This window comes from Plectropomus leopardus, chromosome 17 (assembly GCF_026936395.1).
Source record: "Plectropomus leopardus strain MGB_pleo_1.0 chromosome 17, ASM2693639v1, whole genome shotgun sequence".
NCBI classification, from domain to species: domain Eukaryota; kingdom Metazoa; phylum Chordata; class Actinopteri; order Perciformes; family Serranidae; genus Plectropomus; species Plectropomus leopardus.
In genome coordinates this window covers 7239437-7263236 of record NC_142192.1, presented here as the reverse complement: position 1 = coordinate 7263236, position 23800 = coordinate 7239437, and the positions used below count along the sequence as shown (strand labels likewise).

The following is a 23800-nucleotide window of genomic DNA, read 5'->3' as shown; positions in this document are numbered from 1 at the left end:
CAGAAAGACCTCAAGACACTGAGAGTTTCCTCATAGATCAGACCGCAGATATGCTTCACTTCATCATGGTGAGCCACATGGTGGATAGCAGATGTGGTGATTTACAGTGACTCTCACTGCACTATGTGCTTGCTCTCCTTTGCCTTTGCCTCTGCCTCTAAACCTCCGATTATTTATATATATTATATTATTATTCTGTTCAGTAGAACCCTTCTGCCTTTGTACTAGCTTATTTTCAACGTATTTAGTTTGAAGTGTTTTATTGTTGTTTAAATGTAGGCTCTAATTGTTCAATATAGCTAGAATTCTGAAATATTAACGACCATATTGGCCTTCAAAAAGCTTTTCAACTCTTCCCCTCTAGCATTTCAAAGTAGTAGCTGTTGCAAAAACATCCGGATCACTTTATGTTTTCCACAGAACCTGGAAACTAACACAATTTCCACAATTACCTTGATTATTCTACCATCCACCATTTCCACTACTTGGGATAATAACTGCAAAGAGACAGGGGATAGTTACCAAGGAAAACAAAAGCTCTCTCCTCAATGGTTGAAGCACATTCTTTGTGCCATAAATTGAGCCATCATTTTCTTGTATGATGCTACGTGGTGGCAGTCAGAACTGCAAACTAAAAGCAAAGCTGATAGGACACCAATCTAAAGATAGATGATGACATCATTCTACAGCCATTACATAATGCAGTCAACATTAACTTCGTAATGACAAGTTAAAGCAAAAAGAATGAGTCTGTTTCCAGGGAGGATGTTGCCTTGTCAAGCCAAAAAACAAGGGTTCAAAATGGTTTATTCGGTTGAATTGTTTAGACAATGTAGCTTGATTTTCATATTATATATTAGATATTGGTATTGGATATAGAGTATCTATATATTAGTAGTATAGAATATCTATATAGTATTAGATATTGGTCCAATATTCTTTGTCACCCCCCATGTATCCATTTCCCTTTCTGGTTTCTCCGAACGGAGGAGTATCAGTGTAGTACGAATGCAAGACTCCCAAAGTATTGATTTTTTTTTCTCCAAAAAGACCGTAGCTTCGAGGAGGGAGGCACCTTCGCCTGCTTTGCGCTCTCCCTCTCTCTGTAGTCGGTGAGGATGCTGGAAGATAAATTTAGCCCTCCAGCTCTCCTTCCATCTGCTACCACATGGTTTAGGGCCGTTACCATAGGAACCACCGCTGGGTGCCCATTAGTGTGAGAGGAGGAAATTGACAAGATTTTTAAAAAGCCATTTATGCAATATTCTCTTTCTGTGTGGTTGTATGAATGGATGCAGCATTTCACAAATTTATGAGGTTTTTTTTTTAACTCAACTTGAAGTGATTTACTTCAGTACCTGCAGATTTGAGCTCACTCTGCAGATTGTAACTGTAACTGCATGCCCACACTGTAAATACATCAGAAACTGTCTTCTATATTGTGCGGTCTGTGCAGAATTTTAGGATGTGCACTAAAACAATATAGCTTAATACTGTACATATAGGTCATATCACTGTGTAATGCTTTATGAAACCAACTTTTTTCTTCACTATACGCACTATAGGCTGTTATGGGCTATTGTTCATGGCAGATCTTTGCAGGAAAAGCCCAGCCATGATTAGTAGCATTAATGATGGCTGCATTACATTAAGTAGTGCCAGCTCCATGAACCTGGCATTGCTCACACTGATTAACTGGTATCGCTTGCTGGAACACATAATGGAACAAAGCCATGAACTGTATAACCCATGTCTGAATGTCTGCTGAGAAAAGGCCTATTGGTTTTGCGTTTTTTATGGAAAGGATGTCCCACAGTGGTAAAAAGAGCTCTTCGCCCATTGGGCATTGCACACTTAGATGTTGCGATTTAATTCTATGCATTCTGTGTGTTTGCCTAAACCTAACGCCTTCGTTATTTACAATGCAGCTTAACTACTGACACTTTGGTTAGCGATTCAGGTTTGTTATGGTAGTTGCAGCTAATCTTATTAAGCTTTGAGCCTCTAGGCTCGAGCAGAAATGAAGAGAGGCTACAAAGGTCTGGTAAGCTTCCTTTTTTCTAACTCCACACTCCCAGATTTTTTACATGCTCAAACTTTTAGTCTTTAGCACTAACTGACATTGACTCAAGTGACATTACTTGAGGCAAGTTAATATATTTTGCGCAACACCTTTTAGAACCACAAAAGTCCTAACTTTTTCATTTGCAGATTAGAGATGTCAGTTTTGGTTATTTTTTTATTCTGATAGCCTGACACCCATTAACTGGTAACTAAAAGGCAAATTTTTAAGAAAAAAAAACATCAAGGAAGTGGCCTATCCTTTTAGTCTGCCACTCAATTGGGTCAACAAGCTTTAGCGCCAAGTTTCAACCACTAACCATGTAGAGGTGGTGAAATCTTTATTTTTTTGTGATGTAAATGTTTTGCTGTATGTTTTATGTTTATTGGCTTTGCTGACAGACAGCTAGCTATGTTACCAATGCTGAAACATATTGCCCACTGTCTACCCTACAGTCTCCACTGGCTAGCTAATGTTAGCCTTGGCTGCTCTGTACTGTGCATCACCTGGGTCAGATTAAAGCTAGCTAACAGTGTCGCTCATTCAGCGATTACTGGTGGTAATGGTGTCCTGGTGGTGAGACACCATTGCTGCATAAACTATTAGCCACCTCCCAGTCTTTACCAATATAGCCCCGGTGAGTAAGCAACTTCATTTTGAGCCACAAATCACTTTATCATTGTTGACACCATTAGCCATGCTGACGCTGCTAACTGTGCTTAAAGAGCTGGGGTGACCTAGGGGAAGACTGAAGACAGAGGGTGGGTAAAATATGTCCACAGCAATGCATTAGTAGCATTAATTGCCAAATGAGCGGCGCCACTAGCTAGCTCCCACCAGACCTAGTTGGTGCGCAGTGCAGTTAATGGAACAATAGTAAAATTAACCTTCAGACCAACATGTGAGGCCAGTCGAAAATAGCCTTGTGGGTTAATAGATTAGTGGTCAACTGTTGACATCCCTAATGCAGGTAGTACTCTCAAACACCTGTAGACACACTTGTGAAATCAGTGGAGTTTCCTTTTAAAGGGGCTCTTTGTCTGGACATGGTTCTTAACATGGAGATGGCAAAGCTGGCAGCTAGCAGCTAATGGTGCTAGCTCCATAAACATGGCTAAACAATGTCAACAGCGCTGACAAAGCTAATGGTGTTAATCCAGAAGGGAACCTTAGGGTGAGTGCTTTGCTTTTCACAATTATGCCGTCCAAATATCAGCAGTAACTGCTGAGTGATAAGCAGTGATAAGCTAGCTTGTTTGATACACACATGCACTGACATTCATAGTTGAACCAGAACAAACCACAGAGAAGCTCAGACTACAGCACACACTGGTGTAGCTTGCCTTCATTACCTGCTCAGTACACCATTACTTCACTATATCTTTATATAGCAAATAGTGGTTTGCTGCTTTATTAATGCTCTGAATGTTGCATACAAAACTTTTAAATGGTTCTTATTTTTAAAGGATTGTTGTGATAGAAGGATTTTAGTTTCCAGTTCTTACTAAAAATATATCAGCTTGCCCTTACAAAGATCTGTCTGCCTGTGGCACTGAAAATATCACACCCAGATGTGTGTTTTCTAGCAGAGCCTTGCAACAGTTCACCTAGAGAGAATCGTTGAGGCTGACAGCCAGAGAGAGGGGCAAAACAGGATCTGTTTGGTGAGAAGGGTTGAAGAGAAAAAAAAATGCCCGCTAGCTTCATTTACACCATGAGAGGTGTAAATGAACAGTCTTTAGTTAACTAAGGAACAAGTATGACACCTGCAAGTGTAAATTAGCAGATGCATTGCATGATTTTAAAAATGTCACTCGGTTTAGGTGCCAGTTCTGTACTGCAAGAGCTCCATCTGAAATTTATTTCACTCCAGTCATTGTCACCATCATACAGAGTGTGCGGGGGCTCTGAACGTCTCACAGTCTGAACTCTGAGGCGTTTTTTTCAGTAAGATGACTGAGTCTCTGACTCTCCTCCAAAAGCTCTTAGTCCAGTTACACTACCTGTCTGACCTACAATTAGCACTTACTATTCTCAGTGCAAGAGATTTTGGCATCTAAATGGTCTTCTGTAAAGTACAGAGTTAATGTTTAGTATGCCAATATAAAGGAAAGTAATGTTGGTTTGTTCATCATCCAACACTGGCATGTATACTCTTCCCACAAGTTAAACCAAAGATGGTTATCAACCTGTTATCAGTAATTTGGACAGAATCCAGCAGCTTTGCCGTCTTCCACCAGAACGTGGGTGTAGAAACCAGCTGGTCAGTGCGTGGGATGCCTTGTTTACTGTTTCAGTATGCTGGCACAAAAAAACATTGGGAGTTCTCTTCAGTATCTCCACTGAGTCACCTTGTGTATGCATTCACAGCTAACAGCCATCCCTCACCTTCATTTTTGTCTTTGCTTTTTTAGGTATTTAAAATTACAGATAAAATGATCCATACACTAAAATAATGAAGCAGCCATCCACATGCATGTTAATGTCTGATGATCATTACTTTGGAGGAAGCGTGGTCTGACACATGTCAGACATGCCACATTAATTAGACCATTTTGAGACACTCAGCCAGGTTCACATGCCACACTCTTAGTTCATCCAAGTGTTATTAATTATGCAAAGAAAACTTCATGCAAAGCATTTTCATTAAGACCAGAAAAGAAAAAGGTGCTTTTATTACAACAAACTCCCCCCTTTCCTTCTGAAAATGACAAACTCTTCATTGGGCATCTCTTTTTTTTCTTGCTTGACTCATTCTACAGGAGTGGATGGTATATCTACGGCTGTCCAACAAAAAAAAATATTGTGGTCCACGCTGCTGAAATAAGTAATGCACAGCTGATTAGAAATCATTGAAGACCTCAACAAATTCAGATGATACTGTTATTAAAATGTTCCTGTCACAGTCATTGGACATAGTGCTGCTCTCTTGGAGTGTTAGCAGAATCATCATTTTTATTCGCTGCATGCTGATGTATTTTTATACCAAAAAAATTACATAAACCATTCCAATTTAACAACATTCAGCAGCAGCACGAAAGTGAAAGCTGAATGTTATGACACATACGGCTGTTATGTAACACATGGAACATAAATATCTATATTTGGCAAGCGGAGGGTCAGAGGGTTATCTGTTTTGAATTGTGTGCACTATTTTATATAATGAGTTGTTTGTCTTCACAGATCCTCATGTTGAGAAGACAGAAGAATCATATTTTGAGCTGAGTCAACTGAGCGTCAGACTGTGTGGCAGCAAGACTGGCTGAGTGCTTCATGATGGGATACTTTAGGTCAGCGTGGCAGAGGACTTCTTCCACAGTACAGGACATATTACGGCTGCATTCTTTGATGCCGCTTTTCTACATTTGATGGCATCATTCTGCTGTCAGGCAATAAAGTTTAGGCAAAACAAGTGAATATGATGAAGTCAACTAAGTGGATGTAATTTTACAGAATTCGCTCAGATTAAACCCTTTATCCAGTTAATGATTTGGCTTGAACTCTGTAGCCTGGCACAGGCAGACGCATCCCACGTGTCTACCTGAGGCTGCCTTTCCATTTTATGGAGGCCTTGCATAGTCGCCTGACGACTGGGGAGCAGTCCGGAGGTCAAGAACATTGTCAACCAGAGTCTCCTCACCGAGGCCCGCAGCCTAGCTCTCCCTCCCAGCCCCGTCGGCAACAGCAAACTGGCTCCCCAAAGCCACATGGCACACAACAGCAACCCAAACAGTCCAGAAGACAGCATCCTGAACGTAAACGTCTCAGGCATCAGCGGCAGAGCGTTGACTCAGATACAGCGCCCGAACACAAACATGAAACGGCAACCACAGTTTCAAGTTCGTCCCCAGGAGTTCCACCTTCCTCAACAGGTGGCCCCACCCAGTCTAAACCAGAAACCCAGGAGGGGACTCCTAAACAGAAACGCGAGCGTAAGCCTCAGAGACCAGGCAAGTACGTCTGTACTTACTGTGGGCGAGCTTGTGCAAAGCCCAGTGTCCTACAGAAACATATTCGCTCCCACACAGGTGAAAGACCCTATCCCTGTGCCCCATGTGGCTTTTCTTTTAAGACCAAAAGTAATTTGTACAAACACCGCAAATCGCACACCCACAGGGTGAAGGCAGGTCTGGCACTTGGGGAGCCAAGATCTTTGGAGGAGCAAGTCACTGAGTCAGAAGATGAAACCAGACAGCTGTCATCTTCCCTTACAGAAAGACAAGGCAGCGTAGCCTCAATCAAGAGTCATGAAACTGACAGGGCCAAAGATTGCACTGGAGGAAACGATGACTCCTACGCAGTGAAAAAGAGACTGGCCCTACGTCTGAGTCGAGGAAAACATGGTCCTCGAGACTCATCTGATGAAAAGACCTCATCTCTAATTTTAGGGAGTAAAGGCAGTACAGAATCAGGCTATTTCTCTCGCTCTGAAAGTACGGAGCAGTCACAGGACAGCCCCCCTAACACAAGTGCCAAAAGCTACGCAGAGATCATCCTCGGCAAGTATGGCCGTCTTGGACACCTACAGAGGATGTCTCGACACCATAACCAGCAACCCTCTGGTCAGGAGGACAAAAGCATCCCGTTCACAGTCCCCAAGAAGCAGGTCATTGACCATATTACCAAACTCATAACTATCAATGAGGCAGTGGTGGACACCAGTAAAATTGACAGTGTAAAGCCAAGGAGATTCTCACTCTCCAGAAAGAATAGTTCAGAGTCTCAGAAGAGTTCTGCTATGAAAGAAACACTTATTCACAGCCCTAAAGCTGGAGAACTGGGCTATAAAAACAGTGGCTCTATCACCATGGGTGTTCCATGTGAAAAATTTCAACATTCATCTTTAAATGTGGAGCAGCCAGCTGGCCAAACATCCACTGCCCCTTTGGTGAGAAGTCATTCAATGCCATCTGCAGCTAGTTCAACTGATGCGTCCAGTGGCAGCCTCAGTAAGTTCCGCTTAACTCAGTCCTTCGATGACCGCCCTCCTTCTGGAACGCCAGCCTCCCGTCGTTACGGGATGCTAAGACGGCAGCCAGCTATTGAAATCCCACTTGGTGCCGAATTAACCGAAGAGGAACATGAGGGTTGCCATTCACTTTACCCTGACACCGCTACCACCGTGCCTGACCACAAACAAAGCCAACCGCAGCCATATGAGTGCGAGGCCTGTGGCACTGGATGCAAAGATTGGGAAGGTTATAAGAAACACAAGCAAAGCCTGTGCTTAGCCCATCATCCTAGAAATGAGGTGGTGATTAGTCAAATGGGGTGCTCGCAGCTAATTAACCACGCAGTCAGAGCAGGGGCTTCAGCCATGCGCAAGAGGAGGAAAGAGGAGAGTTTTGAATTTGATGACCCCTCTTCTCCCTCATTACCTTCTCCTGCCCTCTTGTCAGGACAGTGTAAAGATGAAAGCAATATCAGTTATGAGGGTGCAAGAAGACCGACACTACAAACCTGTTCAGTAATTCAACATACTAGTTCATTTGAGAAACAAGAATCTTTGTGCAATGAGAGTCAAGGCATTGAGGTGACCAAAAACTCTCCACCTCATGAAGAATATCAACTGGTGCCTCAGAAACAACCCCAACAGTCGACAAAACTAACAACCCGAAAGCTTGTCCGTCAACACAGCGTGCAGGTCCCAGAAATACTGGTCACCGAGGATTCCAACATGAGCACGGCAACCTCAGTAGAGTCAACCTCGAACACAAAACATTCAGAGAAACCTGATGAGTTTCAGTGGCCACAGAGAAGCACCTCTTTAGCCCAACTCCCCATTGAAAAGCTTCCTCCAAAAAAAAAGCGCTTGCGATTAGCGGAGACTGCCCAGTCCTCTGGAGAATCCAGTTTTGACTCGATATCGTTGCCTCGCAGCCCTAGTCAGGACAGTAGTGCCTCATACGCATCAAGCCGTTCCACATCCTTTGAAGAGTCCAACAGACCAGACATGGATATAGCAGGATCTACTCCCCTGAGGAGATCAAGAGCTCCTCACATGTTGACTGTTCCCGGGGTGCATCAGCATAGAGAGATGAGGCGCTCTGCGTCCGAGCAGGCCCCTCATGACCCACAACCAAACATCGTATTGGCTGAGACCCGCAGTAAATCTTTTGACTATAGTTGTCTTTCCCCAGAGCGCTCTGCAGTTGGCTGGAGGGAAAGAAGAAAGTGTCTCCTTATGAGACACACTGCTGTCAAAGATCCAGATGAAGAGGAAGAGGAGCAGCAGTGTACCGTACTCAGGCGTAGTCCCGAACACGTCATCTCCACCACATCTTCTCAAACAAGCCCAACATCTGTGTACTGCAGCAGGTCCCCTGCTTCTCCTTCATCGGGTGATACGGTCCTGCGAAATCCAGTGAGATTACAATGTAAAGAGATCTTTTCTCAGTGGAAATTAAGTCAAAGCATTCAGTTAACAGGCAGCACAGAAGTCCCATCTGTAGGTCCTGTAAAAGAGGAGGGGTCACATACAGAGCAGCTGCTTCCTCAAGCACCACAGTCATATCCTACACACGGACCATCAGGGGCAGCCAGAGCTCACTACCTCCCCATGTCTACAGGACTGAAGCTAGAGATTCCCTTGCTGCATGATGATTATTCAGAGGTTCGACTTAGCCACTCCCACATCCAGCATTCTGTCCCTCACATCACTTCCAGTCTGGAGTTACTGAGACCAGCCGAATCTCCAGCAGTAGCAGTGCGTCTCCAAACAGACACCCTCACCTTAGCATGTGCCATATACACCACATTTTCTCAGTCCATTTCCCCGAGGCGCCAGGAAGCGGTAGATGCTGTTTCACACAATATAGGCATCCCAACAGCTGAATACAGAAACCATAGGAACATGAGTCCCGACCTTCAGTTGTGGTCTGACGATGGCCTGAGGATATCAGGCTCAGGGGGCAACAAGCGCATGCTCTCCCCTTCAAACAGCATAGAGCTCCCGCCTGAGTCACAGCAGCAGCAGAAACGAGTCAAAGAAGAAGGAGAGAGGGAAGTGGGATGTGTTGATAAGGCACCAGTGGACACGTGCAATCAGGAACTCAAAAGGGAGACTCAGTCATGTCTACCCAGTGTTTGTTCTCCAATCACACATGTTGGACCATCATATCCCAGTCTGCTGCCCAGCACCTGTAATAGCTGGTGCTATTTGAACTACATTAAACCAAACCCTTCGACTCTGGACGAACAGAAGCCCTCAGTGTATTCATCGTGGTCCACAAGCGGCTATGACCCCAACCCACCTGGCCTCTCCAGCAAGATGGCTCTCTCTCTGTTGCACTGCAAGCAGAGGCTCAGTCCTTCCATCTACACCGTATCACCCATGTCACTCAGGACAGCTGAGTCAATGGAGCAAGAGGTCGACAAAAGACCATGCTCCACTGAGGTAATTACAACATTATCACTGATTACAATTAAATCTGTAAAATAGCACTGTGTGTAAAAAGTCCAGGCGCTGTATCTGAGTCAAAAAAAAACATCACAAGAGAATTTCACATTTATTAGACTGATAACAATGAAGGACATGGAAGTCTTTAGATGGTTGTTGCCCAAAGTTAAGAACTTATGTAGACCCTGAGGCTTGGTTGCACTAACAAGGATGAATTTTATCTAAGATTAGTTCTAATCAGAGTTTAGCAAAACTAGGTTTAAAATTAGAAAATCCAGGTTCCAAAATTAAGAAGAGCTCTGTTATACTATTGAAAACTCTTCTCTGTTTAGTACATTCAAATTTATTAATGTATAGAAAATCCCTGTATTACATTCATTAAATAAAATGGATTTGAGCAAATGCTGCATTAACTGGTTAGTTTTTAGCCACCTGCAAAAAGCCCACAAAAAAGATTAAAATCAATTGATGTGTATGTTATATTTAGACTATTTTCACTGCTTTACAAGGCCTTTCAGATAGGGAACTATCTTTAAGCCACTAGATTTCATTGACAAAAACAGTAATTTTACTTTGCAGAATATGGGGGTTGCTGGTCTGCTGCTGCTTAGATTAGTTTGAGGTGTAAGGTGACTTGAAAAAAAACCCCCAAAAATATAGCATTTACTTAAACTGTTTTTTCTTTTTTTTTAGATGGGTCTTTTAAGGTGGCTTAAATATCTTTTACTGCGGCCCCTGTCCACAGCAGTACATTGTGTATCTTCTGTGCCAGTAGATTTTGTTTATCAAAGATGCCAGCAAGGCAACATAGTATATAAAATAAGCACAGTAAAAACATCAGATAGGACGGACCACCTTGCTTGACTGTAGATTCTTAAACGTTACAGTTATAAAGTTTTCTGATTTCACGTATCTCCGCTATTCAAATCAATTGCCAGTTGTCTACCACAATACCAAAATTAAGTATAATCAATATGCAGATGCGTACTCAACCAAATAAAATCAAACAAAAACTAAAAATCTGCATGCTAGTGAGTAAAAGGTGGGGGACTGTTTACTTTCGACTGTCTTATATTCCATAACAAAATGTTACATTGTTAGCTAGCTAGCTAAAAATTCAGTGAGCTAGCCTAATGTTACCTATGATGGCTCAGCAGAGACAGTCTAATTTCTCCTCCTGTGATTACAACTTTTTAGCCAAAGTAATGGACTAGTATGGTCAAATAATCAACAGCACAGCAAAGAAAAAAGAGCATCCATGACAGCAACTAGCAGACAGTTTTAACTAAACTAAACTGATGTCTAAAAATAGGTTTAATTGGTTAAATTAAAGTTAACATGATTTTAAGTTTAATTATGATTTATACAGGTTTATAAAGTAATCAAATATTGGTGCAACCCAGCTTAATTTCAAATTAAATCGATTCAGGGGTCTCCCTGGCATGGTTTACATTTTTGCTAGGTGAGCATAGCAAGCCTCTTCTCTTTTTCCTATGTTAACATGAGTATAAAAATCTTAACAATAATGACACCAAAGGGAAAACAGTATGTGTGCTTTAACAAATGCTATCAAACACAACGTTCAATGAGACTTCCCAACTTTTGTCTCCCTGGGCATGCTGGAGCAGAGTTGGTGAATTTGCCCATGTCTCTTTCGGGTGTAGGTCTATAACAGCCAGTCATACTGCATAGACCACGAGGGAGCAAAGAAGGGACAGCAGTCAGCAGAAGACAACAGCTCAAACAGAAAAGCGGAGAGGGAGGAAGAGAAGAAGAACGAGGAGGAAGTGCAGTCATGCTCCAGGAATAAACAACCTCCTGAAGCTTGGACCTCTGAGAGAGGGTGAGTATTACAGCTCAGCAATGTGTAAGATGCTAATGACATTAAGTGTACGGGTGACATGCTGTCTATATATACAGCATTAAATCCCTCATTACTAACAGTGTGGAGGGCTTGCGTCACATATTGTGGTATGTTGTGGAAACCATTTGTCTGTCCACCATGTTGGAGGGGCCAAGGGTTGGCTGTCTGCACCAACAGAGCCCATCTGTTGAGGGGCCAAAGCCAGGAAACTACCTAGCTTCCTTTGCGCCTGCAGAGATTCATTTACAACAACCATGACAGCCATTCACATGAAACGGCAGCACGTTTCATACTCTGACACTAATGAAATGAGCAGAAGATGTAAAAAAAAAAAAAGCATTATTCAGTAAAGGGTGAGACCATAATGCAGGCAATGCAATGTAATTGTAATGGGCAGAAAGTCTATTTCTTTTGTGTGTAATTGCTGTAAAAGTACTTTTTTATTCGCTGGTTATGTCTTATATCTGTACATTACACCTCAAAGAAATATCTTTACTAGGGTTGGGTTGGTATAAATGTTTTCAAACAGGTTTGATATTAAAGCTGGGACAGTTTAAAGAATTTTATGCACTTGACTCAGTAGTCGCTCCCCACGTTACATGGCGTAACATCAACGTTTGAGATCAGTTGTGTAAACAGTTAAAAGATGGTGAGCATGCTCATTTATTGTAATATTTACTAGAAATTATTTAATCTAACAAACAGAAAGTAGCTTGTTTGTTATTAGCGATGGTCATTTAGCCTCCCAGAAACTTTTAGCTCCCTGGTGAATTCTCACAAGCCAGCTGACACGTATGTTGTTTTCTTGTAGTGAAATAAAGAGGCATCTTGAAGATAATTCCTAAATTTAACTTTATTAATTAGCAGTGTTTCATCCATGGCCGCACTTTCAAAGCGAGCAACAGAAATATATAGAAACAGGCTGTACAGCAAAAGTTCAGCTCTAGTGGTACATCCCCTGCAGGGATTATGGGAAGCGACTAATTTGTTGCACAAAGCACGCTGGGATACCTGCAATGCGGGCCAAGTTGGCAGCGAAAAGAGAGGCCAAGACAATGTGAGAAATTCAGGTGGTGTTCACATCAAGGCAGCCAATCAAGCTGCAGCCACAAGCAACCGGTAGTGCACGTTTTGGTGAACTGGTTATGTATAGTGGACATGCATCATAAGACAGCTTCAAATCCAAAATGTCACCATATTGACTCCAAATGTCTCTTCTCATCACCCTAAAAAACACATGCACTTTCGTGTAAGCAAACATGGCGTGCTCTGCCGTGCCTCTCCCATCTCTACTGAAATTTGATCTCATTGATGTCATCATGTTGTTATATTGCTGATTACTATCAATACATGTTGGACCAGCACCATGACGATGTCAGCACAGGCTGCAGATGTAGGCTACTTTTTAATTTAAAATTGAAACATGAAATTGACAATTCAACTGGTCTGCATTAAATCAAATTTGAAGCTTATACATAGGACTGGAAAACAGGGAATCGACCCAACTCTACATCCAACCTTCAGCTTAACCACTGTTCTCAATCAGTTTGCAGCACAGCATATTAAATGGTTTCTTAAAATGTAAGTTACTATAGCAACCATACTTCTACCTAATGCTGCATTTCCAGATAATAACTCTCACTGATATGGACCCAACAATGTGTTAACTATGAAAAACACAGCCCACTCTGCTTGTTTTTTTTTTTTACTTTTGTCCCAGGCTCGTAGTTCAGGACACCTTGCTGTATATTTTCCCTCGTCTGTTTATTGCTCAAGACGTGATATTTTATCATGTTATTGGATTGTAAGTGGTAAAATAATAGTCAGAGGTCAGGAAGGAGTCATTTCGTCCATGGTGAAGAAGATAAAAGGCAGCACGCAAACATGTAAGATGTGAATTTATTTGGACACAATTCTGTTATTTCTCTGTCTTAATAGGAGCGCACACATACACACACACTCACACACACGTCTTCTCAAATTAATTTGCGGGGAGGTTAAACCAGACACGCTCAGTACTTCTGATACCCATCCGAAAAAAACACTGCTGCGATGCAGGCGAGTGCAGAGAGGTGCCATCTGTGTGTCTCTTTTTGGTTTGGGGAGTGTGTCTGTGAACAAATCCCTGTTGTGACTCATGTTGACGCTCCTCACAGCCTTCCTAAAAGAGTGAGTCATCCTCACGCCTGCTCGCTTTCTCCCTCGCTGTCTGTTCAGTCTGTCTGAGGGACAAAAAGACCAAAACTGAGGCTGCAAGCTAGTCGAACATTGCCTTTTTTTTCTTCGGTTGAGGGAAGAGGGAAGATACCTCCAGTCTTGGGTGTGAATAAGTGCTTGATGAAAAGCCCAATGGTGCTTTATAGCGCAGTATATGGAGTATAGTGTCCTGCCGTGATGGTAAAGTGTTGCTCTTTCATTAACTTGAAAGTTTTTCGAGACTAAAAGCCACCGTTTATGATACCTGCCGAGTTTATCCAGCCGTGCAGCCTGTAGTGAAAATAGTAGAAAAAACAGCCGATTATAATCAGAACGATTGTTTGTCATAGGAATGTGTTTTGATTTTCTGTGTTATTTCATGCTTATTTGGAGCAGCAGCTGGTCTGGGCCAGGGTTTCCCTCCCTCTCTGGCCTGTTTTTATTGGCCCGGCTGCAGCAAACCCCCGGACCTTGGGCCACATCGTAGGCTCCCCCCTTGTTTAGACTCAGCGGTGGTGTGAGCTGTGATGGGGTTACGAGGCAGTGGGAGGGTGGGGGTCTGGTTTTGGCTTATGAAAGCTGCTCTGTTGAAGCTGAAGTGGGTGCCTCGCTGAGGGACCCTCAGTGTACATGGAGGGGTGGACCCCAGGCCCAGCTGCCACAGTGTGAGCTCACTGTGTAGTCAAGGCCAAACAGATAGCGTACTTACACTGGATAAATACAGGCACTAAAAAGCTGCTTACAGGTGCTGAAGGGCCTGGAGCCTGTCTGTCAGCTCCAGTTACACTCATATTGATTGTGACTATCATCCCGAGAGCAGCAGCATCAATAGACAACCGACAGGGAAAAACTCTGAGGACAAAACTCTTGCTCTCTTCACACCTGCAGATCAAATGAGAAGTATGCAATCCTGCATGGTGGAGGTGGAGGGAAGTGCCAATGTGAAGACTGTGGATTCCACCTCAAGAACACCAGTGTGCTGCAAAAATGCCCCCATCACATCCCAGAATCCCCACCATATAGCTGCAAACAGTGTAACCTGTCTCTCAAAGCCAAAGGTAAGGAAAGGATTTTTGTTTGTTTGCAATGTCTGTCGCTGCGCATCAATTATGAGCTCAGACTTTGTTTTGTATTTTCCAGGAAGCCTAATTGAACACCTGAGATCTGAGGAACATGGAAAAGACACCTGTTGTTACCCAGATGGCACAGATGAAGGTATGTGGCTTCTACAACTAAGAAAGTGCGAATGCTGGTGTTTTTACAACCCAACACCAGAACTGTATGTTTCTGAAAACCACTCTAACATCTGTATGGGTGTGCTGTCTGTTTTTCAGATTAATAAATACACAATAGAAACCAACAAAATGTGAGAGAATGTGAGAAATAATATTCTCACACCATTTTCCTCATTAAACAGAGAAATACAACTTTTTAATTCAACTTTCCCTTGGTCACGAAAAGACTGAAAAGACTTAACTGCTTTGTTAACCTTATGATACTCACTTCATTAAAACTCAACAGAAACAAAATGAATCTGACCTAAACTGTCATGATTACTTTTGTTAGTAATCTAGTTCTTAAGTTCGCTCTTCCAACAATCACCAGCTTTGGTTTGGTCAAAATAATTTTTTAATTCACTCAGTTAAATGTGAAAATATGCTGTTTCTCCCTGTGATTTCTCTTTGCCATTGCTGGCTGTTTACAGTCCTATAACTTGTCCCTCCACCACTAGATTTTGCAGTATCTTTTCAGCTCAGCTGCCTGTTCCACCAGTAGAGACCGGAGACTGAGCTCTGGTGGTGCATGCTGTGCAATACATACAATGATTTTAATAGAAAGGGGAGTGCCTGTATTTATAATGGTATTGAAAAAAACAGGATTTTTTTACATACTCTGATATGCTTTAACACTGTGATAGCATACAAGCCTAATTGAAACTTTTGCTAAAAACTATATTAAAACATGGTCCACCTGAAATTAAACTGAATTTTTTGTTTGTAGTACAGCACTGCTTTGTAAATTACATGTCCTGTGCTCCTTTTTACTGATTTTGCAACAAATATCCACTGGGGGAAAACATTAGCAGGCTACATAGCAAACCAACTACGTAGCCTGCAAAACCCAGTTTTTGTGATTTCAGTTGGACATTTGAATTGATATATAGCCTCAAACAGTGCAACAATTCTGTTGGCTTACAGACTTTGTCACTTCGATTGAGCTTCAACATTTCACATTTGTTTGAAGAGAAATGTAAATATTGGTTAGCAGCATATCAAGATCTCTGGCGTTGGGAGATATGTGGGAGAATGGTTGCGGTGAGAAACGTGGGAGAGGCTCTTGTATGCTACACCCATGGAAAAAATGTATTTGAATGGCACTAACTAGACACAACACATCACACTTAAACCACTACAGGTCCATATTACTTCCAGGACATGTCTTCACATTGGTGCAGTTCGGAAAGTTAAGACTTGAATAACACATTGTGAAATTTAATTGAAAATAAGATAATTTTAGACAAAAAAATAGTTCAAATTAAATAGTCATCTCTGTTTCATGTACAATAGATGACTGACTAATATCAGACTGCTTGAAATGTTGAAATGTTGAAATTGAAATGTTGTTTTTTTTAAATAAACTTTATTTTTATTGTTTTCATGTAAACAAGAAGACAAGTGATAAGTATAGCTAGTTAAGGTTTGATACACCCTCTTCTCTCTCCCACTGCCTGGTGCCGCCCTCAAGTGGGGGTCAGGAGGGATCATGGTCCATCTACTGGCTCCCCTGATGAAATATTGGGGGTCATTTACAAGGCTACGGTTCTTGCATGAAACAATACACTTTTGTTGAGGTTTGGCCTTCCGTCCACAAGACAACAGCGTTTCAGGGACCTGAAAACATCTATACGAAACCTACACATCAATCTCTATAACAAATATTCAAGCCACTTAAACTAAAATACTCCTTTTTTAAAGGAGTAGGAAGAAGTACACACTTATTTTTTCCTACCCCTGCTTTTTACATAGAGTCAAAAATTGACTTACAGAAATTGAATAATGTGGGGTGATTTGTATTAATGTAGCAAAGCCTGCTTGCATCTGTTGCATAGAGGACCAGATTTGATTTTTGCCCAACTTTGTACCAGTATATTCAATGAATGAGCTCAAGCTGAATCAGGCCATGAAGGACACAAATGGAGGAGGAGAGGATTCTGTCTAAAACTTCATCCCACTCATCATCCTGTCTAAATCAGTCTCCCACTGCTGTCTTACTCATAGATCCTGAGAAGGTGTCAGTTTGATATTGACTTGTTTTAACTAAAGAATGGAGTTGGTTGCTTGCGTAATAAATTGTGTTGAAAAGAGACTTTTTGTTCTGTCCTTAGGAGTTTGTGAAGAACGTTCAGTTCCCCCAGATAAACAAAAAGATCGTCTGTGCACCGATCTGGGGAGACACGGACATGATGAGGATGACAATGCAAGGGACAAAGATGGCAGACGTGTTGAAGACAACAGGTCCAAGGCGGCTGACAGCTCCCACACTGCCTCTTCTGATAGTGAGAAATCTCATCCAGGAGGCCCGCCGTCGCAGTCTGAACCCAGCCGATCCGTCCCGCTTGCCCCCAAGGATTCAACACAGAGGAGCTCGGCCAGCGTGCGGAGGGCTCTGTTCGCCCGCAGACGCTTTGACGCCTCAGCATCTGCATCCTCCAGAGGCTGCCACTCTCCGAGTCCTCAACCCCTGATTCCACAGAGAGAGCTGTCCCCACCTCGCAGCCCGTCACCCAGGCCTCACCAGTCCCCTGCTCCCCCTTCCTCCCCCTCCCCATCCAGCTGTCACATCTCCACCTCCGCTCTGAGACCAGTGTCCCCTGTTAGAGGACTTTCCCCTGTAATAGTCCAGTCCCATGGATCGGAGTCCTCTGGGCCTCTAGGCTCCCTGGCAGACACTTCTGCTCATTGTCAAGCCTGTCTGCACCCAAGAGACCGACCGTCTACAGCGAGACGGGTGAGTCACTTCAGCTTTTGCTTCAGAAAAACAATGGGCCTCATACAGCAACTCTCTCTTGTATTTGTCTGTTATCTTCTCTTAATTTTCTGGTAAGAGAAAAAATAAGAGAAGTCAACTCCAGATCTTAACCACTCAAATCTGCTCTTACCAAGGTGTGCTCAGTGATGAATCCCACTTGATCGTAAGTCACCTATTAGCACAGGTAACGCCCCCTAAACACTATATTATGGCAGGTTTTGTGATGTGTGCAAGGACTCTGGCATAGCAACTGCAATGACAGTAACTGGGATCAATGCCGTAGCCCTGAGCCCTAGCTCTTTAGCCCTGAAATTTAATAATCCAGTCATTATAAATACTTTAAAACCTCAACTGAATTTGAGTAAGTGATATTCATGCATTAATTAAATGTTCCTCAAATGTAAAACTTATCTTTGCATGTGTTGGATAACAATTTGTGAACTGTAAAAGCGAGATGTTTTTCTTTTATCCTGGTAAAAGTGCTCTCGACCACCTGTAAAAAATTTTCTTACCCAAGGGAAAAGCAAAAATAAGAAAACACTGGTGAATCCCCAAAATCAGTGGATACCAACAAAATAAGAACAAATCCTGGTTACGAGCAAAAATAAAAGAAAATCTGTTCGTATATTATGTTTCTTGTATGAGGCCAACTGTGACATCTTCCGCAGCTTATTGGTTAGTTTTCTACGTATTACCTAACAGCCATTGTTTTTAGGTCTTATTCTGTCATGATGCTCTCTTTTTGTCGCGTGTATTATTAACGCTGGTCAAACCGTGGCATTTGTTCAAACCGCAGTCTTCACTCACCTGTGACTTGATCCATCTCTGTTAGTTTAGCCGGCAGTTTAAAATAAATCAGCTTTTGCCTCACAAAGCTAATCTTGTGTGGCTCCGTTAAATCCCAGTAAGTCAACATCTAGAACAAATATAGATAGGCTGGTACATATGAGGTTATTTTAAAGTCGCACATTTATTGGAAAAGGAAGGAAAGGCATCTCTCTTGTTTTATATCGCTCAAACCGAGCCTGCAGCTCCCAACCTTAAAATAATGCGGGAGAGCTCCCAAATAGACACAACATGTTTTCCCTGGGCAGCCGCTGATAAAACGAGAAGCTGGTCGATCGTTAAATACCGAAGATTGGAACCACATGTCGACGACGAAAACACCCTGGGTGAATATCTCAGTTCACCCTCATCAAATAAAAGAAACATGTCTCCTCCAAACCTGTGGTTATGTTATGGTGTGACCTCACCACTTCCTCCTCACACTTATAGGTCTCATAGGAGTAGATTCTCTACAGGGTTGTTTTTCACATCTGCACACAGACGTTTCTGTTTACATCGTAGCTACACCTGTAAACTGGGTGTATTTGGTAAGGGGAGCCATTTTTATATACCTAAATATTTGATTTGAACATATATTATGTGAATATATATTTAAATTTAAAGTACCATCTTTATCCTTTCTCATACGCCCATATTTATATGCCTCCACGTTGGCAATAGCCATGGCAAAAAGCATAATATATTCGGGTTGTCCACCCATTTGTCTGCGATATCTCAAGACTGCCTGAAGGGAATTTCTTCAAATTTGGCACCAACTTATTTATACACTGACTTATTTCGATAGTCAAAGGTCACTGTGACCTCGTCTGTGATTCTCATGAGCCCAATTTCTCAACAACACCTTAAGGAAATTTCTTAAAATTTGGCACAAAGGTCCACTTGGACTCATGAAGAACTTTAGATTTTGGTGTTCAAAGGTCACTGTGATTTTGAAAAAAAACATGTGCTGGCCAAAACTGAAGAATTCATACACAAATTAAAACAAAATTTCACCCAAATGTTTACAATAAAATAATGAAGTGATGGCATTTTATATCCAAAAGGTCAAAGATAACTTTCACTATGACATCATAATGTTCTGCATAAACACGTTTCTGTCCATTATTCAACTCCATAACTCAGCAGGGAAGACATTTGGCCACATACTGAACTGGTGACACTGATCTTGGTTGGCCACCTTGAAAATGTGCTGATTGTATAGATCTTCTGACATTCATATTTTGAATTATTGTAAACTGCCATGGCTACATATGTGTCTGGACAGACATCGATGTAAACAGTCACTGCAACTTGACTGGTTCATAGATGCATACAACTGCAGGGCGGTAATTCTAGTTTTAGTCATATGATTGTTTCAATATTATTTTGCGCACCATTAGAAATCCTAATACTTAAAGGCATACTTTTCAAATTGTCAACCAGGTTTGTGTCACTGCAGAGTGGGGAGTGTGTGCAGTGAAATGGCATTATGGCATCCCTCTGGTGGCAGCTTCAGGACCTCCCCACCAAGGCCATAAGCAAAATCTGCCAGGTAATGCGAAAAGTGTAATTTCCCATCACCTAGCAGATTTGGGCAAATCCAGGAGCTGGAGGCACAGAAGGAGCCTTAACACCATTCATGAAGGCTACAATGTAACCATTAGGGGCAGGTGCACCCTCAGTTCACATCTACTAAAAGTGCTGTTTTTTGCCATTGACAGGCTCAGATTGTTGGTAAAAGTGTTTGACAACATTGTGAAGAGGATCTTACAGAAAAAGTAATGTGTTTGTTTACCTTTCCCTCAATCCTGTCTGTTTGTTTTAGCGTCCAATCAAGTCTCACTAAAGGAGATGTCTTGTTCTGAAACCTCACAGACTTCTAAAAAAATCAAAATCAGCTTAATGACATGGACATTTTTTAAAGCTAGACTAATCAAACAAACCAATCTATAATTGGCACTCCTCTCTCCAATTCTCACTTCTCACAATATTTCAATACGAGGCTTTTCATTGGCGCATCTTTGATACAAAACAGACCAGAACACGCAAAAGGAACGGAAAAATGTTTTATTTTTCTGTCTCTTTTCCTGATGTTATCAGATGCTTACAATCTGAGTCCGTCAGTGGCAAAAACAAGCACTTTTAGTGGATGCAAACTGATGGTGAAAATTGCCCATAGGAATTACATTGCAGCCTGTTTCGCCCCTGCCAGCTGCAGCAATCTCTCTTTATATACTTTTATTTCAAAAATGTTGTCTCCACGTGTAACTTAAACACAAAAACACAGGAAAACAGCGACCAAGATTGAAAAATAACATAGTTCCCCTCTTAAAAGTTACTGACTTAAGAGAATCACAGAAAACAAAGGTAATTTCACTTAAGTCTTAGGCTGTATTTTAACCATTTAAATGCCACGGTTTAGCAAAAGGTAAATAGTCTCATTTTAAAAGCAACTTCAGCTGCTTATGAAATGCCAAACAAGCACATCAGAGGCAGCTACAGGGGAATTACCCCCCCCCCAAAGAAATATCAAGTCAAACTTACCACGTTGGCACAATGTTATTACTTTGATAATTAAAATGTGCTCATATTGCTCATGAACAAGACTTTTTCATTTTCATAGCTAATATGTCTGGTCACTAACTCACAGCACCTCGCCAGAACTCTGCTTTTAAAAGTTGTTTTCTCAGCACCAAGGCCATGTAATGGTTGAGTCATTGCTATTGATCCACAGCCTCAACAGTTATGATCATAGTTGGCTACAGCACTTTAAAAATCCTACTTATTGCCCTTTTAAATCTGTCTCATTGGCCTTCTGTGTTGTCTCTGCTGTGTCCTATTCATTTTGCTGATGAAGTGACCTGGTTTCTTCAGCAGAACTATTCATTTCATCTTTTTGTTGTTGTAGTGTATGGATGAGGTTGGTCTGACCCACATCAGCCCACATCCCACACGGCCTCGAGGAGCCCACAACCTCCTGAGTCACCTCCCTCTGCACTCCCAGCAGCCAAGCAGGGCCCCAAACCTCCTGATTCCCATTGGGGGGATTCACATGATTCAGCCCAGGTCCACACTCCCTGTGTACAGCCTGGTGAGCAGCCCCATCGCAGCCACAACCAGCCCTGCAGGGACATCCTGGAGACTGAGCGATGCTCCGAGGGGGAGGTTCCCTCTGCTGCAGTGCCAGGATACTCTCAAAGAGACGTCGCCCAGCAGTGGAGCCAGCCCGAAGGAGCCCGAAGCAACAGAGGGAAGCAGCCAATCAGACGCTTTATCACGCAGAAACACCCGAGGATGCTCCCAACAACCGTCGAGTCCCGGGACAGAGACGAGGCACCCGGAGGTCAGCACAGATGTTACAGAGAGGAGTGTTTACCCCGAGACCACCCAAGGCCAAAAAAAGGCTCTTTCCTCCCAGACACAACTCTGATAGGAGGGAGAGTCTGAAGGGACAGTGCAAAAGACTGAAAACCAGCGTCTGTAAAAACAGCACTGGTTCGGAGACGGAGGAAAGGCAAGAGCACTTGAGCACCGCTTCTGAATGATGCTATGATGTAATTATATGAATAATATATATACAGACACTATGTTAGATATGCAGTATGTTTTGTAAATCTTTTTTTACCCTCTTGTTTGATGTCATCGGTGTTAATTTATTTATGTGCTATTATGCAAATTCTGTACAATATGCAAAAGCAGCTGGAATGAAAATAGACAAAGTTTTAATCAGTTTCCCTATTAACCCCTTTGACAGCTCTAATATACTATTGCTGTGTTAATGTACTGTATTACCAAAATGGATATAGAAAGGTACTACAAATATTTATTCACCCCAACCAGTATTTTGAAGTGCAATTTTATGTCGAGATTGTGGTTTGAAATGTCATTCTTCTTAAAAGGCTGTGATTATTATTATTATTATTATTATTGTTATTATTATTATTATTTGTCAGATTTTTGTTGTTGTCTTTGTTTGTGTTCAAAGAAGCAGGGTTACGATCACCTCCTTTTCTAATGTCTTCAGGAAAAGAAGTTTCAGATCAAAACATTTGGAGTGCACTGACAAACACTTTGATATCCAGAGGAAACCTGTTTCACGTACATGGTAGCTACGGTACAGTTTTTTTTCATATACAGATACATGTATTTTTGTGTTGTTGCTTTTATAAATGATACAATCACTCTGTCATTTTCATGTTTACCATTAAACTTCTCATTTTTACAGATTTATATTAAAACTGTGCTCCATGTGTGGTTTGTGAGTTCTTGTTCTTCTTTCCTTGCGGAGTGGCCCCTGAAGGTAGGGAAATCATATTTAGACATGAAAATCTGATAAGCAATGCAAAGTTTTTTAGTTGTAGTTAAAGGGTCAGGTCACCTAAGTTACAAAACAACCTACCGACCACCCTCGATATCTGTTTTTTTCCATTTTTTTGATTGAGCACAAAATTGAGAAATTGGAAAAGTTAGTCGTTTTTTTGGTTTTATTTTGAAAAATTATTGAGGTTATTATTAATTAACCTCCGTATTTTTTATCTTATCTGCTCATTTTTTACTGAGCTTTAAAGATGTACAGTGTAGAATTTTTGATTAAAACATTGAGAAAATGAACTTCCAATATCAACAAAATAATAAGTAACAATTTCAGTGCTTTATGTCAAAGTCATGTATGTATTGTGTTGCAGAGATATCCACTGAAATGAGCATGCTAACCAGCACCAGCCTGACCTGTCATGAAGACCCACTGCCAGAGGTGAGTCACTGTCTTGTCCAGTCTGTCCTCAGTCCAACATGACAGGACAAGGAAGTTAAGTCCAGTATAAGCTTTTGCTGTTTTGAGATACCTGCGATCTCTCAAGCGACATAAAAGTTCCTGGACAAAATCAAGGACATAAATGTCCTTGATTTCCTGTTTCCTAGTTGAAAATTAGGCAATTAGAGGCAGTGTTATTTTGACTGGATTTTACGTTGTGTTGCCCATCCCTCTTAGTAATTGATTTGGAGGGTTAATGCTGCCCTCCATTAGTTTGGAGCATGTACACATATCACCTTTTTAACCCTTAGGGACTGTTTGGTACATTTCATAAGCTTTTCAATCTTTTTTTTTTTTTTTTGATAATGTTAGCTGTTCATGCATATGGCATACATTTTGGAAAAATTGTATATTTTTGTTTAATCTTGGAATTTCCTGTTCAGATCCTACAATATGTTTAAAATACACTGTGGAAATAAAATAGTTAAATACATACTTTAAGTTTAAAAAATGCACCATTGAAACCCATACAAACTGCAATTTTTGATCACACAGTCATCAAAGCATAAAAACATGCATTGTATTATTTCTGGGTGTAATTCTGGGCTTTTGCCTTGGAATTTATAATTTTTACTATTTTCCACCAGGTGACATCATATTTACTATATTTGG

At 41.6% G+C, this 23800-nt stretch overlaps 1 protein-coding gene across 3 annotated transcripts in view; it reads left to right on the top strand.

Annotated features, from left to right (window-relative positions):
- The window catches only part of hivep3a (HIVEP zinc finger 3a), a 49726-nt gene extending 27108 nt beyond the window's left edge, over positions 1 to 22618 (top strand). For all 3 annotated transcript variants that reach the window (XM_088090325.1, XM_088090324.1, XM_042507138.2), the window contains 6 exons: positions 5246 to 9458; positions 11126 to 11304; positions 14410 to 14579; positions 14662 to 14736; positions 16907 to 17529; positions 21284 to 22618. In XM_088090325.1, coding sequence (XP_087946451.1) covers positions 5625 to 9458; positions 11126 to 11304; positions 14410 to 14579; positions 14662 to 14736; positions 16907 to 17529; positions 21284 to 21805 — 5403 coding nt within the window. In that variant the 5' untranslated portion in view covers positions 5246 to 5624 and the 3' untranslated portion in view covers positions 21806 to 22618. The remainder of the gene's footprint in view (positions 1 to 5245; positions 9459 to 11125; positions 11305 to 14409; positions 14580 to 14661; positions 14737 to 16906; positions 17530 to 21283) is intronic.
- Positions 22619 to 23800: the final 1182 nt, after the last annotated feature.